Source organism: Chlamydotis macqueenii, chromosome 5, assembly GCF_036417535.1.
Source record: "Chlamydotis macqueenii isolate bChlMac1 chromosome 5, bChlMac1.mat, whole genome shotgun sequence".
NCBI lineage: Eukaryota > Metazoa > Chordata > Aves > Otidiformes > Otididae > Chlamydotis > Chlamydotis macqueenii.
The window spans coordinates 28573593-28592145 of record NC_141560.1 but is presented as its reverse complement, the minus strand read 5'-3'; the positions used below and the strand labels follow the sequence as shown (position 1 = coordinate 28592145).

General features: G+C 40.7%; 2 protein-coding genes across 4 annotated transcripts in view; one reads left to right on the top strand and one right to left on the bottom strand.

Annotated features, from left to right (window-relative positions):
• Positions 1 to 1706: 1706 nt before the first annotated feature.
• On the bottom strand, positions 1707 to 18442 carry PPP2R3C (protein phosphatase 2 regulatory subunit B''gamma). 3 transcript variants are annotated; one of them, XM_086747921.1, is made up of 13 exons: positions 18193 to 18334; positions 16705 to 16832; positions 15444 to 15548; positions 14751 to 14863; positions 13690 to 13787; positions 10881 to 10951; positions 10050 to 10182; positions 8832 to 8887; positions 8683 to 8758; positions 7859 to 7995; positions 6056 to 6193; positions 2881 to 2940; positions 1707 to 2149 (listed from the first exon to the last, which is right to left on the bottom strand). In XM_086747921.1, exons 1-13 carry the CDS (start codon positions 18239 to 18241, stop codon positions 1964 to 1966), a joined length of 1350 nt encoding a protein of 449 aa, XP_086604047.1. In that variant the 5' UTR covers positions 18242 to 18334; the 3' UTR covers positions 1707 to 1963. The 3 variants fall into 3 exon arrangements, with proteins under 3 accessions (XP_086604047.1, XP_086604049.1, XP_086604048.1); XM_086747923.1 differs by lacking the exon at positions 16705 to 16832 and having other exon boundaries at positions 18193 to 18260; XM_086747922.1 differs by lacking the exons at positions 1707 to 2149; positions 2881 to 2940 and having other exon boundaries at positions 6061 to 6301; positions 18193 to 18442.
• Positions 18438 to 18553, top strand: part of PRORP (protein only RNase P catalytic subunit) — a 53156-nt gene continuing 53040 nt past the window's right edge. Inside the window, exon 1 of the mRNA XM_086747916.1 lies at positions 18438 to 18553. The gene's annotated coding sequence lies outside the window, so the exon portion shown is untranslated.

The window sequence follows — 18553 nt, the reverse complement described above, 5'->3', positions numbered from 1 at the left end:
ACAATAGTAATTAATTTTTATTTTTGTCTAAGTGAAATGCAGGTAGCTCCAGAGCTTTTAAATAGCTCCCAATACCAATTAAGAGTACTTTACTGCAATGACTGTCATTCTATTTGTAGCTTGTAAAAGGTGAATGATTGTAAGACAGAGGGTGCTGAATGATTACTTTGCGACAATCAGATGCCAGTGCCCCAGTTGCTTTCTATAGAGGATCATTGTAAAGGATCATCATAAAGGAGCAGAGAACCTGCTCCAGTTACCATGTGAACCATTCCTTCTGTCCTCGAGACTTCTGAAAGAAATTTTAAAAGTAGTCTTCAGTGAAATTTTGTGATGGGTGTCATCATACATCCCTGGCCTTGGTCCCACTACCAACTAAGGGGCCTGATGTAACATCAGAGCCTTGGCTATTACTTTCCAGAGTTCAGTTCTGTATCTCAGACAACCCCCTAACTGAACTCATGTCCCGTAGAGCACAAATTCCTTCTCTCATCTGCCTTTAGCACTTCAGGACTACAGAAAATCTTCTGAGGAGGATTCAGTCATCATCTGTTCAGTCTGTTTTGATGCTCTGTTCTTTGCCTCTTTTTGAGTTGTAAGACAGAGGGTGCTGACAGCTGTGTAAAAACATGCCTTAGCCCTGCACATCTGCAAGGGGGAGCTTGGTTCAACACCTGGGGAATACACAGAGAAACAGCTTGTTGGGAGTTCTTATACTGTCAAAGATAGAAAGCCTCGTAACTCAAGAGTAAAACAGCTGAAGGATGCTTTGCTTTTCTGTCAGTAAATTTATGTCAGTTCCCTCACCCTACTATCTGTTGCATAAGAAATGCTCTCACTGCCTTGGGTTTTAACTTCTTTGTATAAAATACTCTATTACTCACTGTGCCTTAACTTAATCCTTCCTTCAGTTTTTTGCAAACTGTATGAAAGTGGTCACTTTCATAATGGTTTAATTTTTCTGTAAATGCATTAATTGGTTATTTTATATTTAATATAATTTTTGAACTGGAAGTTGGCTATGGCTTTTCCTTTAGAAGGGTGTGGTCTTTGAAACTATGCGCGCACACAGAAGGTGGGCCTGTTCACCGTCTTCTGTTGAGTCACACACCCTGGTGGAATATTCAAGCACTGACATTCAAGATACCATGCTCGTCCCGTAGTCCCACCCCTTCCTTCCTTCTGACCCCACTACCTCAAGCTAATGAATAGGGCAGGACTGCAACCACCTCTGGCCTGGAGCTATTGTAATTTTACCTGAAAGTTAAAACATTTCTACAGCTTTGTTAAAATAGTGGTTTGCTGCTTAAAATGATAGAGCTGTGCTACAGCAGCAGTTAAGTTAAATTACATTAAATACTTGCACAGGAAATTAAGTTTTAAGTAGACCTAAAGCCAGTGCAGTTTTATTTCTGTTCATGAACCTCTTAAGGTAAGTAGGTGACTTAGTCAGTCAGTTATTTACTTATGCTTTGTTAGACACTTAAGCTGGACATACACAGAAGAAAAAGGCCTAAGCTCTACCTCTTACTGAAGACTTTTGCCTTTACAACAGAATGCTCAACAGTGTTATCATTTGAGGAAGCCATACACAATGCCGTGGGAGGCTGGGGCTGAAGACGCAAAGAACCACATCCTTACTTTCAGGATAAATTCACGTTCTAGAATAGGGTATTCAAATAAGAACAGGGCTTGGTACACAAGGAAAAGGTCTGAAAATATTTATTTAAAAAAAAAAAAAAATCATCATTTTAACCTCTTAAACAACACTTGCTTTTTTTGGTTTCAGAAATCAGTTCTGCAATTCCTGTACGTACCACATTTTATATTACATAGCAGGGGAAGGGAGGGAAGTATAAGGGAAGAGACATCGATTCAGAAAATAAATGTTTGCAGCCTCCAACAGTTGGTGCATCAGATCGAGATCTCTCTGTGGACTGTCTCTATCTGCTCCTGTTCAAAGTCACGTATCGTCATCAGCAGCGCTGTCATTATCACTCGCCACAAGGGCCTCTCTGTTCTCGTATGTCCAGAACCCATTCAGATCAATTAGAATGCTGGTAACAGTGTCTCCTTGACTGCTATTGATTAAGTCTTGAAGGGAGATTTTGTAAGGATCCTTAGGCTTTACCATATCAAAGATTTCATCCTATGAAAGAAAAGTCAAAATTCGGGGAAACCCCCCCCACACACATTAATGAGCAGCATAATGGCTACTTTATACCGTATACAGAGTGATCTTTGGGTAACTAGTGCCATCCACACCAATTTACAAAAAAAAAAACCTGTTAAGTCCCAAACCATTTAAGATACAAAGTACAATAACTGGCTACAGATAGGAGCAGTGTGCTTAGCTCCTATATCTCAAATAAGAATTTGCTTTTCTGGGGAGGCTTTGGCTTCGAAAGTGGCAACATGAAACTGTTCACTCGTATGAGCTAAGTTTTATAGAAGCTCTTGTACTTTTTTTTTTTTTTTTTTACATACTAAAACTGCTAGATGTGAAGTAGACGGTAATAAAGACAGTTTTATAGACAGGTTTTTTTACCTATCAGTCCTGACCCCTGTTCCCCCTCCACCCCGAGGGATGATCCTGAATCATAAAACAGACGTACCGAGTATCCTCAAGTGTAAGGCACAGCAACGCGTATTTAACAGGTCTTTGTCTGTTAGTAAGGAAACTGCTACAACAGTTGCATACCAGATTTCTCACAGAGCAACTGCTGACTAGGAAGACATTTCAAACCTATGAGTAGGACAAGTCTGATCATCTCTACTACTCTGCAAGTAAATATACAACAAGCCAGGAAGTACAAAGTAACTAAATTATTAAATGCTTATTCAAATATTTCATATAGTACTCTACTTGGTAAAACTAACCTTGACGTCCTGAAAAGAAACTGGTTCTTGTCCACGGATTTTCATTTGTTCCTGAATAGCCTAGAAACAAAAGTTAGGAATAGGTAATGCAGTATTATACTGACACTGTACGAAACTTTTTAAAATGCTTTTGCATCTTAAGCTGTATTGCCCTGTGACAAAGCATTCATTGCAATCAGTTCTCTTCTACAAGTGAGGCAGGGGTGAGTTAAGGCATAATCAATCATACCATCTCAAGGTTCACAGTTCTTAGTATGTTAAGAATCCAACTTTCACTACAACCAGTGTTTGAGCGCTCTGCAAACAGGATATGCAGACACTTGGATATTATCACTCAACCCTCAAAGCTTAAGACAGTAATACACTCAAACCAGAAAGTTCCATTTTCTGACAAAGTGTGAAATACAGGCTAGGGAAAGAGAGAAGGGAAAAGAGCAATCAGCAGACAGACGAAGCAGTGTGGCTACTCACACTTTCAACTACTTTGGAAGTGGAACCTGTATTCTGCTTGATCAAATACTAATGTGAGGGAGACGATGTTATTTGTCTATGTGAGCATTTGTTAATGCACAGGAGGGTTCTCCCAGTTCCTGACTTAAGCGGGCATTTCTCATTTTGAGCAAAATAGTATTGCCAACTACTAGTTCTTTTAACATGGTGCTATTTAAACAGCTGCAACACCAAACCTCTGCCCGCAAGTAACAGCTATGAACAAAACTGTTTCACTAGCACAAGCTGCATCAGCAAAGCCTCTGTCGGTGCAGATTTACCCACACATAAGCTAGCAGAAAAGCCATTAGTTACAGAGTCAAAAGGAACCGTTCTGATTTAAAGGAAAACATAGAACATTCAATTCCCAGACACTGAAAGGAGGGATGCACTTTGCAGTATGATCAAGCATCTGCTGTAGTCAAGAAATCTGTTCAATAACTAAGACAGAGAGGAAGTATGTAACTGGAGACTTGCACAAAAATGGCTATGCCACAGTAGCTTACGCAGAATTACCTTGTTCAATTGCTTTCATATTAGAATCACTTATGTACTATGACAAGACTAAAATTCATGTTTTTGTAAAATGTTAAACTGTAAATTAACACTCTTTATTAAAATCAGAGTCAGACACAGTTGACATGGCCCCTGGCCTCCCTGAATCCTACTGTCACGTGAACAGAAGCGGAGAAAGTGGTGGGAATGGCGAGCTGTAAAAGCAGGGAAAGAAGACAAGTCATTGCTTCATTTCTTCAGGATCCTTAGTATTGCCAAGTCCTGGCCCAATTGGTTGCCCATCAGGTGTACAACAGAGCTACAATTAGTAAACAAAGTTCACAATGAAGTTCAAAAGGCACACACAAAAATCCTGCCTGCATCTGCAGCAGAATAACCCCTAAGTACGCTTTAGGGGCCAGCTGGCTAGAAGCAGCTCGGCAGGAAAGGTGCTGGAAGTCTTGGAGCGCAAAATGTTGAACAAGAATCTGCAGGGAGCCCAATGTAGCCCCACTGGGCTGCATTAGTATAAACACAGCTAGCAGGCTCAAGGAGGTGATTATTCCTCCTGACTCAACATTTGGACACAGTACTGCAGATGCAGCTTCACAGCTTTGCCCTCCCCTTTATAAGACACTGCCAAAGCAGTGGGAACCCACCAGGGGGCTATCAGGACGCTGGGAGGGCTAAAGCACAGCACAGCTGAGGGGAGAGGCTTGAGATGGGCATTAATTTACCTGGAGAAGAGAAGGCTGGGCTGGTGGGGGAAATCTCTAATTATTATCTTCAACTACCTAGCAGGTGCTTAGAGACAACACACCCAGATTCTTCTTAAAGACACACGGTGAAATGACATCAGGTAGCGGACACCGACTGCAGCAAGAGGCATTCCAATTAGATAAAGATGGGAGAAAAGGTGAGCGGAGAAACATCTCAGTCAGCGTAGTCAGACACAGGAACACACTGTCCAAAGAGGCTGCAGAGTCTCCCTTCTCGGAGATACCCAAGACTCGCCTGGACAAGGCCATGAGCAACTCAACCTAACCATGAAGCTGGCCCTGCTCTGAGTAGATGACCTCCAAAGGTCCACGCCACCCTAAATTAGTGCCTTGGAACCATCAAATAAAAGGAAAAAAGTGGTAGAGTGGGGTTTTTATTTTTTGTTAAAAAAAAGCCTTTCCTTTTTAGAAAAGGTCTTCCAGATAAGCAGTCTTATTTTTACAAAATTATATAGTTGCAGTCACCATTAAAGTTCATGTTCAACTGAAGACTTATTACAATATAGAAATAACAGGGATTTAAGATTCTGCCTTGAGCAGGCCTGAATGCTTTACCTAATGAGTTGAATGAAGTATGTACCTTGTTTGTCATACTTTGAGCACAAGTACGACGACATCGTCTGTTTTTACAGTTATAATACAAAGATTCACATAAAGAAAACTGAAGCGCTTGTCCCTGTGTCTGAATAGGTATAACTAAGGGATACCATTCCCCTTCACAGGATACCTCGGTTATTTATTAAAAAAACAAGACAAAACAACAAAACATCCACCCTTCTCCAAAACCAAAACCACCACAAGCCAGAACAAAAACGAAAAAATATTCACACAAACCACAATTTGGAGAAAGACTTTACAAGCCTTAGGTTAACTTTAACAGCAACTAAAAAAAATTAAGCTTACTTTAAATCTATTCTGGAAGCAACAAATAAAAATACAGAACATGAAAAATGCAAGAAGCTTTTTGCAATCAATACTCTGAATTAAAAATCTCACAGCTGTACAAGCTCAGCACTGCACTTCATCTTCTACTGAATTTCAGGATTATGGTGGAAATCAAAATAATGGGCAATAACCAATCAGAACCATCATAAGATATTTTAATAGGCAATCATTAGGCAATCTGAGGACAATTTCATTTAAAAAAAAAAATAAAAAATCGAAAATATTTTTCCTAAATGAAATCAAAACAGTTAATTTCAATTGCAGATAAAATGCTGAAAATACCTTTTGAATTCTTTCCAAGTTCTGGAATATATTTTTTTAATATTTTAAATCTTCTTAGAAGTAGTTACTAGCCTCCCAGTGGGTGTTGGTAATTTAAAGTGATTCCCTGCAGATCTGCATGCAGAAGCACACAGGCTATAACACTATAAACACAGAAAATGGCCTACCTGTATAAAGAGACTTACCCTAAAGAAATAATTAAGGGAAAAGACATTCAAGTATCCTTTGTTCTCTATATCAAGCAGTTTGAAAATATATTGCAGAGCTGCAGGCTCCTTTCTGTTTTCTAATGCAAGCACAAAGTCCAGGTAGGTTTTATAGTCCTAAAAGTAGATACAATCATGTTTATTACAGTCTTCTTTCTAAATTGATTTTGCAAGCAGGAACTTTATAATTGGCAGCTATTTCATTGCAGGGGATCAGTCTATTTTCTGAAAAAGACAACATGAAAGAGAAAATGGCTGCTACCACCAATGTGAACAGAAAAGTTAGTTTATAACGACTGCTGACAACAGGAAATCCTGCCATTTTACAAGCAAAATAGGCTTCCAAGCATAAATCCAAATTAAACATGCGATATATACTTCTAAACAATGTTTAAAACATCTTTAGATTGTTGAACATACCCAACTAGTGAAGAAAAAACATATTAAAAGTTTTAATTACCACAAATTAAACATCCAGTGGCAGCAAGCCTCCCGTTACCAAACAGTGAACTATATGGCCAATTAAAGTATAAAATCTTTGGACCAGCGTAGGCAGTTTGGCAAATCATGTGCTAGAAGCACTAGCAGGTATCACAAATACGTATCACACTTTTTCACTAGTACTGATTCTTGGTTTACTGATCAAGGCGTAGTTGCGACAAGGACAGAAATCCTTCAGTCCCATGTAATAACCCTGTCTACCTGAAACACCAGAGTTGTGCTGCCATTCAGAGGGAGCTTGGCAGAATGGAAAAACAGGCTGACAGGAGCCTCATCAAATTCAACAGAGGGAATGCAAAATCCTGCATCAGGGGAGGAACAACCCCACGCACCAGTACATGCTGGGGGCTGACTACTCAGAAAGCAGCTTTCCACAGATGGACCTGGGAGTCCTGGTAGGCAACAAAATTGAATACGTGCCAGCAACAGGCCCTTGCAGCAAAGGCTGCTGACAGCATCCTGAGCTGCATTAGCAAGAGCTTTGCTGGCAAGCTAAGGAAGGTGATCCTTCTCCTCCACTCAGCACTGCTTAGACAACATCTGCGCACCGGGCCCTGTTCTAGTCTCCCCCGTACAAGAGCAATACGGACCTAGTGTAGCAAGCTCCAGCAAAGGACAACTAAGAGGATCTCTTCAGCCTTCAATGATTCTGTGATTCTCAAAAAAACTGCTAAGGCGACAGAAGAACTGTATAGTGAATTTGTAATTTATCATTTTTAGAGTTGAGTCATCTGAATGCAAACAAGAGTAGCAATACATTAAGTAAAGCTTTCAAAATATAGATATAAGTCTTTATTTTAACTCTAATTTAGACTTCCCGTTTTTCACAGCTATGAAAAGCTGTGTTTACAACAAAACACACTGTTGTCTTCATGAAGAAGTGGACAGATTAGCTAACTTGCCTTACTCTCATGTGTGCCACTTATCTTTCGTTCTCTTTAAAGAGCTACACATAACTACAAAGCATTGCTACATCCCTACATTTTTTAAACATGCACTTCATGTTACTGAATCTGCAAGAAGCTTTATCCTAGGCTGCCTGGATTTTGTATTACCTCTGCTTTTCAAAACAAGCCACTTGTCTTTAAGCCATGCTGTGATCACTTTGCTGTTAAGAAAATTCATTTTCTAATCTGCCTCATGGTCATTTGTGTGCACAATGATAAACAAAAGTTACTTTATCTCAGGCTACACTATTTTAATGATACTGATTACAAGACATTTTACATCTCAATAAGCCAAAGCTTTTATATTGTGAACAAAGTCAAAATACGTGATTACCATTTCACCATCGTAAGTTAAACATTCCTGAAAGACACGATCCAAAAATATGTTGGTCAGAGTCCCTGTTCCATACCGGGACAGTTCTTCTTTGCTGAGCATGCCATTGTGATCTTTATCAAGGTTTAAGTACTGGCCTAGGGAGGATATATAGAGGGCAAATCATAATATACCTGTATCAGCTAAGAACTGTTTCAACAGAGAAAGAAAACGTAGCACTTTTAAAACATTTATTTAATTTTCATCATAAAGTTAATGCAGTTAAGTGGGAATATGCTAGATCCACAATAACACATAGAGAGCATCATAAATAAGCACAGAACAATGCGGGGGCGGGGGGGGGAGGCAGTATTCCCATAACAAGACGCTAACAGTTCTACTCTAAGGTAATGCTTCAAAAGTAAAGGCTGTGTATACAGAGAAAGGAGCAGAAGGCTAAGAGCATATTATTTTAAACAGATCTGCCGTAAGCATGAAAAAAGACCTAAAGGTGATGCAAAAGCATGAATAGAACAGTCAAAAGAGAAGGTTACAGAGGAATCCTGTACCTTGTGCTACAAGCACATAATGACAGAGGATAAAACAATGGCAAGGAGCAAAAGTGGAGAATTGAAACTGTAAAGAAAGTCAAGAAGATATACTGAAAGGATGGCTACAGGAGTTGAAAATACAAGTTACCAGAAGGACTTAAGGAGGCAAACCCAGCGGAAAAATAATGCTAAGAATGTGACTAAGTCATACAAGGCAGAGAGGAGAGAAAAAGAAAAAAAAAAGGGGAAGAAAAAAAAAAAAAAAAAAAAGAGTTCACATATAAAGGAACCTACCATAAACTCCTAATGCAGAAGGAGCAGAAAACCAATTTGTTTCCTGACTTTCTTTAGAAAGTTCTTCGTCCCTTAACTAAGTGAAACATAAAGTTAGAATTCAGAAAGAGTAAATTAAAATACAATAGTACACACTAACAGATTTTTACCTCCAGTAAGTCATCCAGGAAGCTGCAAGCTAAAATATCCTGTATCTTTATTTTCCCTGCAGCAAGAAAAAGAAAACATGTCTTAACACTCATCCAGCCAACATACCCATTTGACTGTTCTCATTTAGGTGGTTCTACTTAGGAAAGAAGTATTCTGAGCAGAAAAAAAAAGCCTTTTTAAAAAGCAAAACCAAACAAAACAAACTTCTAACATCAAGAATAAGGCTGTAATTTAAGAGATAAAATAAAAATATCTTTTAAAATGACTGAACAAAACTAGTCTGATATTGGCAGAAAAGGAATTATCCTGAAGCCTTACAAGCCAGAAAACTATATTAAAAAATGCGAGTGTTCAACATCAACTCAGAATGTAAAATAAAAAATGCAAAGAAAGCACACTTAAAACATTTGTTGGAATAACAGTCTCTTAAGCTATGTGTTATTTTTACATCTTCAGAAACTACAGATATGACACAAAGCTAAGGTGGCACAATGCTGCTATAGCTTTGCTGCACAGACAACTGCACAAAGAGCTGTGCAAAATAACGACATTTTATCTTCACATACACCCTCTCTACGTGTTTGTAATTACCTCTGCCACAGGCTACTGCCCACACAGCTCTGGCATCTTCAAGCAGCACAGCTAGATCTCAAAAACACATGCAGTTTGTGACTTAAATCAAGGGCGTAGGAAAAAGCAAACTGTTGTCCAAGGAAGCTACATCTGTAATAAGGATCAGCAGCCACAACTGCAAACCTTTTCTAATGAGTTTACACAGTGCACACACATTCAATCACAGGAGAAGTATATCATAATAAGCACCCTTGAGCATTTCCACAGCTCTGCAGATGTTCTGCCCAGCAGTTCTGTTGTTAGTTGCTGCGTTTTCTATTCACCCTAAATAGTTATAAAATTAGCTACCGCTAATGATGCATTAGGATGAAACAATATCTTATTTGTCAATTTCTATGAGCTAACTCTATAGTACTGCAATTGATGGGTATCTCATTAAAATTCATTAGCTGCAGAAGTAGATTATTAGACCCATGTAAAGACTCATGGTCTTCAGTGGAGATTAACGTTCAAGTAAAAGGTTGCTGAACAAAAGCCTACAAAGAAAACTACATATTACTTTGAAAACACAAGTAGCTTCAGTGGAAACAATTTAAAAGTGAAAATACTCTCACACATTTAGAATTTTGAAAACATGGATCTACCTGTTCTGAGGGGATCCAGAAAGAAGAAGAATTTTCTAACTGCTGTGCATACATAGAAGGAATAAAAAGATTTTTCTAAACCATCCAGTTGTGGCAAAGTAGGGATGAGTTCCAAAATATAGTTTTCTAAATCCTGCAGAATTAAGAAAGAAAAGAACACAAGCTTTAAACACTACTGTTGCATGTTTGCTATATTCCACCCTTGCTTTCAAGTATACTTCGTTAAAAATACAATCCTGCAACAACGCAGGGAAGAGCACGAAAGCAGGCAAAAAAGCTTCTATCTCTGTGCGAGAAATTCTATGTCATATACATGTGATGCCATGACTGAAATGGTCCACGAATAAAACACAATGTTTAAAAAGTAGCTGTTAATTACATGTAAATATAAATACATTCAACTGTACCTTTTTCAAATACCAATGTATAACTCGTAATTGGATTATCTTATTGCTTAATATTCTTTAATAGATCTTTGTAAGTAGAGTGGTAACTAGAACCTTCTAACCTTCTAGAACCTCAAACTATCCTTTTTTTGTGATTTTTACTATCTCCCACCAAATCTAGTAAAGTGCTAATGATATGAAATCTTAATATCTCTGATCTTTTTTTCAGAGAATTAGCCATATATTAAAAAGGCTAGCAGCATTCTCACCATCAAATCTCTAGAATAAATATAGAGATCGGTATTTATTCAAACAAATTTGCCCATCCCACACCAAGATTATGATATAAGCTTTTATGAAACAAGACTGGAAGAAAACTGCAGCCTTTCTGATGCTCTGTCATTTGAGTAAAGGCAGACATAAAGTTAATCAAAAATTTACTTACTGATTCTCTGAGGTAGCCCTGTCCTGCCACGTCATATAAACTGAGACCTATTCTCGTCTGATGAAGCCATACTGTAAAACAGAAACCAGAATTACATTGTAAGAAACCTAAAGGGTTTTTTGTCAGGCCTTGCCAAAATTTCAAGTTATTCTAAAGGCCATAAGGTACTGTTGAATGTCAAGTGCCTCTCTCTATTTCCCATTTTTCCTGAGATTGAACCAAAGCCATGATATGTATCAGCCCTGCTTAGAAATTCCGTTTCAGTCTCTAAGTTGGTTCCGTTTCAGTCTCTAAGTTGGTAAGAGTCACTGGCAATACATTATTATGCTGTGGACAAGATTGCCTTATAATAATCAGATGTGAGAAATGGCTGAGCAGACACCACCTTTTATCTGGTAGATGGAATCATATGGATTTGTTCTCTCTCACTGAACTAGAGATAAGAGCAGCAGCACATTTTCACTGCATTAAAAACAGCTGTACAATGTGGCATACGGATTGCTTGTCAGATTGCTACCGTCCCTTGTGCAGCACAAGGCATTGCAGCTACAGCCAAGGGTCCTGACCTCACCTTTGAGTTACAACAGGAGCATTAGAATAGCACAAGCATCTATTTTTGCAATGAGAAGGCACATTAATCAGGCAATCCGCAGAACAACGTGCATAAGGCTGCTGTTAAAGTACAGTGAAAACTATTATTCACACACTCCATGTTAAATTTAACTTCCATTTTATGAAGAAACAGTTTAGAAGTGCCTTTTAAGAAGCATGTGCTGTGCTTCATACCAACATTGATCTTTTCAAGGAAAGTCTTTGTCAAAATGGACTAAGTATCACTCAGAGACGACAGAGGTTGTACGGTGAGGCTGTTTCTTTGTTGGCTGAAGTTTAAAGGTGTGCACCATACACCCTGAAGTGATTCAAGATACTTTCTACTTGTTTGGACCACCTTTCCTCCTGAAGGGTGAGCAGTACCAGAGGCAGATGGTGCTTTGGGAAACGCTTCACCATTATTCAGTTATTAACTTCACCATTCTCTCGGCCCCTCCAAAAAAGAGACTGTGTAGATCATTAAGAAAGAAGAAGAAAGATTGTAATCCATGGATTGCAGGAAATCCTCCAGCTGGAGGCAGGAAGGAAAAAGACAGAACGCTACATGTTCGAAAAAAGTATGTGAATACATGCAGCTATTCCTAAAACATTAACAAGCATATAAAAGAAAAAAGCCAAAAAAAAAAGCTTATTAATGAGTTCAGCTGGTTAGAGAATACCATCAGGCACCTGAAGCACAGCAGTTTAAGATGTTTTAAGCTCAGTGTGATATGGCCTCTTCCCTGCTGCAGCACAACTCTGGAGGCTGAGCACTTTGCTGCACAAGCTTCATCGAAACAAGGTGAAATATGGGCCTGCACTGCCCCAACTTGGATCAGCTCAAGCAGCTGCAGAGTAACTCCCTTCAGCATCTGTTATTTCCCCTCTTTTCAGTGCCACACTCAAGGGCATTTAGCAGTAAATACAGATGACAATCACTGATTCCAATCCAAAGTGTTAACTGAAAGCTCCTACAGGAATTCAAGTCTCTTCTTCCTTTAATACCCAGCTTGGTCTGTAGGTCATAAGGAACGCTGTACAGCAGACAACAGAAATTATCTCAGCTACTGCACAGACATGCTACTGGGCTAATTTTATTAGGCAATTCCAATGCTGTAAGCTAACAAAACCAAGGATCCTTATTCAACTGACCCAAGGGGGACTTGCAAACAAACACTGCCATGGGACCTTGTGTTGGCCAGAGTCTGAAAACTAAATCTGATTGAGATGGGACATGCCAAAAGGCTTCCTGCCTCTAAATTTGTTGGAGTAATTTGGGGGGGGGGGGGAGGTTGTTTCTTTGTTTTAGAAAAAAAGGATATCTCCATAAATACACAAGACTTAAAACTTCTGGGTTAAACAAATGAGAAAGAAAATTGCTCTGAAAGATCTCTGTTGTGTCTATGTAGGTAGGCCTTTCTGAAATGCATATAGTTTTCACAGACTCCTTCATAAGTCTCCTGTCCTGCAGCTCTTGGTTATTACTCCTTGCTTGCATACTCTGCATGTCTACTCACCAAGTCTCCTACTCAACACATCTCTCATCCTTTGCACCACAGGATTTTAAGTTAAACAAGCTGAGCTGCTCTGGGGAAAGGTGCCATTCTCCCCTCCTGAGGGGTTCTACCACACCCAGGAACACAGTAGCCAGGGGACAAGACAATGAGGCATCCCTTCCTTCTGCCAGCCAACATCAGCTTCTAAAAAAGATCTAATACAGATTTAAAAAAAAAAAAGAAAGAAAAAAAAAGCATTTTTCAGCCCAAGTGATTATTTATAATAAAAAAAAAAGCTGAAAATATGGTAAGGCTATAGTTACAAGCACAGTTAGAAAACACATAACACCACTCTGCAGAAGGACAAACAGCAAAGCTATCTGGCGCACAGTCTGATCACAGTGGTTTAGGATCACATATGCCACATAACTTGACTGTTTCGCTCTTGAAAGTACTGCCTGAATAAAGGAAATCAGAACTAAAACATATAGAACAAACAGATCAAAGATATCTCTGGCGGAAAGGAAAGGTGGATTTCAGAGGTAGGGTGAATTTCCACCTCCCAGTAACCAGAAAAAATCCCAAGCCTCCAGGAAAGCAGCATTAGCAATCATGGGCTAGATATCACTGCTGTTGAAGAGAACAGCAAGTTATTAATAAAGCTTAAAATAGCCTTGAAAATAAACCAACTTCTCATTAACACAGAATAAGCATGAACTAACCTTTTCGCATGACATAATTGAAAAACTGCATGATAGATATCCTCCCATAAGGATCATTATTGAGTAATTTAGCAAAGATCTTAGCTGTGAAGAATTGCCTGTAAAACATAAACACAAAGCTACTTCTGTGCATCTGATGAAACTGCAATGACAGATCCAGTTACAGCATCCAAAACTTACAGACACTTTAAAATACCATTTTAATGATACAGGACGTGTTCTGTGTATTGAAAGATGTTAATTTGCTACGCTACACCCTCACATCAAGTGAGATCCTACCAAGTAACAACGGTAAACTCAATAAAAAGCAGCTGCCTTTGCTGTTCACGAGACTCTTCAGTGATGTGGGATTTTTGAGAGCTTTCATTCAATTTTATTGCTCTTTAGTAAAACATATTGGGTAGCTTCCAATCTTCTACAATTATATGCACATAAAAGGAGATGCCAGTACTGACAACCAATCTGCTTCTGCCCAAAACTCCATCACAAAGCTACGGGCACAGCAGCAGTCTCCAACAGGAGCATAAAGCAGGAATATTCCCTGCATGCTGTACACAGAACATCTGGTTGGAAATTTTCCATCAGAAGATATTAGGAAAGGTTGGGCAATATCACTGGAGACATGATTTCCTCTTCAAACACAGAATGTGCTGGTTACTGGCCACTAACATCATAAAAATGCTCATAGAATCATAGAATGGTTAGAGTTGGAAGGGACCTTCGAAGGCCATCTCGTCCAACCACCCTGCAAGGAGCAGGGACATCCCCGACTAGATCAGGTTGCTCAGAGCCTCATCCAGCCTGGCCTTGAACGTTTCCAGGGATGGGCCTTCCACCACCTCTCATGCTGATGAGAATTTATGCTTCAAAAGGATTCAGCACCCCCAGAAATATAGGATAAAACACCTTTGCAAGGAAGCAAAGCAACTAGTTCAACAACTACTACATGGGCATTATTTTGTCTCACCATTAAGCTGTTTCCATCTATTTTAGCAACTGAAAGTTACAGTACCACTTAGGTTTAGTCAAAGTAAATATATACAAAGAGAAGAAAGCCTTACTTGCATTTAGGTCCAGCTTTTTCACCAACTTTCAAGAAGTTCTCATAGTTGATCATTGCTTCTTCCCCAGTCATTGGTGATGTCTGATGCTTGTCCAGTAGAAACCATAGATTCTTAAAAGGTATTTATATTTGATTAAGAAGATATCTCTCTAGAGATGTCAATGTCTAAGAAATGCAGCAAAAAAATGGTTTTGCTGCAAGGTTATCTCAAATAATCAGTACACATTTTTCGTTCAGCCATAAAAGCAAGCAAGCAATATTTCGACTGCTCTAAACTGGTGTTAAATACACACACACACACCTTCTCACTCACTAGGATTTTTAGGGTCACATCCCTTTTGTCTTTACACTGCAGTAAACTCAACCATCTTTGGCGTCTCTCTTGGTGATATGTAAACAGAACTTATTTCTTCTTATGGGCCAACCAGGGAAATTGTTGGAATGTGCTGGAAAACTAAGACCCATTGATTTAGTCCTCATATAGATCAAAACAAGGAAGCTTTACACTGACATTACCAGCCCAAGACTATGCAGCACTTCAGCTTTACTAGTGCTTCACAACCAGCCAGTGCGCCCAAGTACAAAGCACCTTGCCACAAGATTTTGTGAACAGACAGGAGACAATCGAACTCTGCAGAAAGAGGAAGTCTGTCAGAAGCCATTATGAGACATACAGAAAATATTTTCTTACCTGCAGCTCTTCATTATCCAATAGCTCTCTACTTTTTCTTTGCAGAAAGACTGCTCTAGATTCTTCTCTTAACTTCTGAAGTAAGACTTCATCTTCAGCTGGCAGCTGGAAACATTGAGGCATTTTAATTTTCTGTACAGGGGAACCATTCAAAAAAACCTACATATCTAGTAAGTATTCTTAAGTAGCCCTGACTCATACACTCTGATGAAGCTGTTTCCTTGATAGAAAATAACACACTATCTACCAGAATGCTGTGTGGAAACTGCGTCCTCTACAAAGATATCACTTGCATACTGTCTCAAACTACTTCAATATTGAAATATTTGTTTAATGCAGGACATCTTTAAGATGAGAGACAGAGACCTACCTCATACCCGACAGCCCATCCAGTAAGCACTTTCCCACAGTTGCAAGATAGAAGAGCTCACACATAGAAGACATTTACTGTGTTTTTACTCAGGAGAGAGGAGCACTTTCTGTTTTTTGGTAGGCCTGACTCTCAAAAGTGTGAACGTCTACTAGACTTATTTTGGCCAACAAAACAGATGGGAGAATGCTTAGTATGAAAGTTCTGTTGATGTTTACATGCAAAACTGTACAGCTCTACCAGAACCTCAATGGTTGCCTATGTATTCATCAACAGAAACACAGATACCCAAAAACTTAACTGGCAGACACTCATGATCCTAAGAAATGTGGGACCATGCAAGGTTAGACAGGAGCTGAGTGGTCAAGTTGATAAGTGTCAGCAACATTAAGATGTCGAACTTCTGCTCCCATATTTCCCCATCCCAATGCGATTTATCTCACACAGAAGTTGGTGGACCAAGCATTTCTGCCAGATGACGCAAGCACCAGCCTTATCTTTAGTCTGCAAGATCAATCATTCACCATTTTCATGAAGCAGCATGTCATCATGTCTAAACAGAAGCAGGAAGATACATATTTGTAACACTACTATGTTAAAAGAGGAAGTTTCTCTGAAAGAGAAAGGAGTTCCTATCTTTAGTAAACCACCAAGCCTACTGCCTAATTAGCAAACTATTTCATGGCCTTTGATGAGATGCTTAGTAATTATTTGAAACTGCTGAAATCCACAATTGTACAAGACAAAAAAAAATTCCACTTAGCAATCCACATCATTCACATTTCAATCTACTTCAGCTTCTGAAGCTGAAGTGTCCCTTTGAATAAGAACAACTTTCTTTTATAACACAGAACAGTCTCTTGTTGAAGTTTATCTGGACACCTCACTTACCCTGTAGTAAAATCGTGGTATGTTTGTATATGACGTATTGTCACTTTTTCTTCCTCCTTTCCATTCCATGTAATATTTTGTGAACAATTCCATTTCTTCATCTTTTAGCTCTTGTTCGCTCTTTTTGGCTGATTAATACAGAAAATAATTTTTATGTTGTGCTCCAAACAGAGTTTTAATGTAACAAGAAGCTTGAAAAAATGAGTTAATGCTGAGACTTCCACAACTATGCTGTTTAGCAACACAAATATTAGGTGGAAATGAATGGAGCACAGGTCTATTATGTAAATTATATAACATACATTGAATATGTCAGAGAATCACAGAATGGTTTGGGTTGGAAGGGGCCTTCAAAGGTCATCTAGTCCAACCCCCCTGCAAGGGGCAGGGACATCTCCACCCAGATCAGGTTGCTCAGAGCCTCATTCAGCCTGGCCTTGAATATTTCCAGGGATGGAGCATCCACCGCCTCTTTGGGCAACCTGCTCCAGTGTTCCACCACTTCATTTTAACTTTTTTTTCCCTTATATCCAGTCACCTATATAGAATCATAAAATGGTTTGGGTTGGAAGGGACCTTAAAGATCATCTAATTCCAACCCCCCTACACTGGGCAGGGACACCTTCCATTAGATCAGGTCGCTCAAAGCCCCGTCTTACTTGGCCTTGAACACTTCTGGGGGTGGAGCATCCACAGCTTCTCTGAGCAACCTGTTCCAATGCCTCACCACCCTCACACTAAATAATTTCTTTCTTATGTGTACTCTAAACCTACCCTCTTCCAGTTTAAGGCCATTACCCCTTGTCCTATCACTACCTGCCCTTGTCAAAAGTCCCTCCTCAGTTTTCTTGTAGGCCCCCATTTATATTTGAGAACCTACAAAGCACCTCTTCCAGTAACTGCACAGACCTGGTTCTCTGTAGGGTATGTTACTGTAACTGACACACAGTTATGGCTGACAAAGCAGCAGCGTTCTCATTTTACAGTGGTCGCTTTCTTTAAGGATACTGCTTACTGCAGGCAGCAGCATAAAACCACCTTTCTCTCTGTAACATCAGGGATATCATTATACACCAGCTGTCACGGGAGCGCGCACTGCAGACAACCCAGCCTCCACAGCACCAACGCCCACAGGGCTCCACAGGGCTCCACAGGGCTCCACAGGGCTCCACAGGGCTCCACAGGGCTCCACAGGGCTCCACAGGGCTCCACAGGGCTCCACAGGGCTCCACAGCCCCGCCCCTGCTGTCACTAACCCCTAAAATGAGGGTGTTTCTCCGCAGAACGACCCCGAGACCTGTCTGGCCCCCACGGCGGCCTGCACACGGGGAACTAAAGCCACACCGGACTCGCCAGGCCTGGCCCTGCATCGCCTTGTGCCCACGGGCACTGGCGGCCGCGCTCACTCACGGGGGCACCTCCCCTGCCCGCCCCAGCGCCCCGTCACCCCGCGGCGAGGAGTGTTGGCATCGGCGCCGGGGCACTCACGGCTGCGGCGGGCGGCCAGGCGGCCCCGCAGGCTCCGCTTCCAGTCCATCTTCCCCGCTGCGGCCGGCTGGCGCGCCGCGCATGCGCGATGCCCCGCACGACGCGCCTGACCCTCGGACCTCCGTGCCCGCAACTGACATGGCGGAGCAAACCCCATCCGCCCTCACAGGGCTAGCGGGGTCACGTGCGGACCAGCCCAGTGAGACGCGATTGGCTCCCGGCCCAGGCGCGGGCCCGGTAGCGCTTCCGGCCTAGCGGGAGGCGAGCGCCCCAGCCGCAGCGTGGTCGCCTGCGCTCTAAGCGCCTCCCTGCCGGCGCCTCCTACCGCCAAGGCGTCCATGGCCACCGCGCACCGAGCGAG

What these genes read in the sequence shown, in the direction of transcription:
- PPP2R3C (XM_086747921.1), bottom strand. Translation starts at nt 18,241, where the DNA reads ATGGACTGGAAGCGGAGCCTGCGGGGCCGCCTGGCCGCCCGCCGCAGC. An exon ending in AAAGCTGGACCTAAATGCAA is followed by an intron (nt 13,788 to 14,750) that starts GTAAGGCTTTCT and finishes TATGTTTTACAG; the next exon opens with GCAATTCTTCACAGCTAAGA. An exon ending in CCCTTAATTATTTCTTTAGG is followed by an intron (nt 2,941 to 6,055) that starts GTAAGTCTCTTT and finishes TTTTGTTTCTAG; the next exon opens with GCTATTCAGGAACAAATGAA.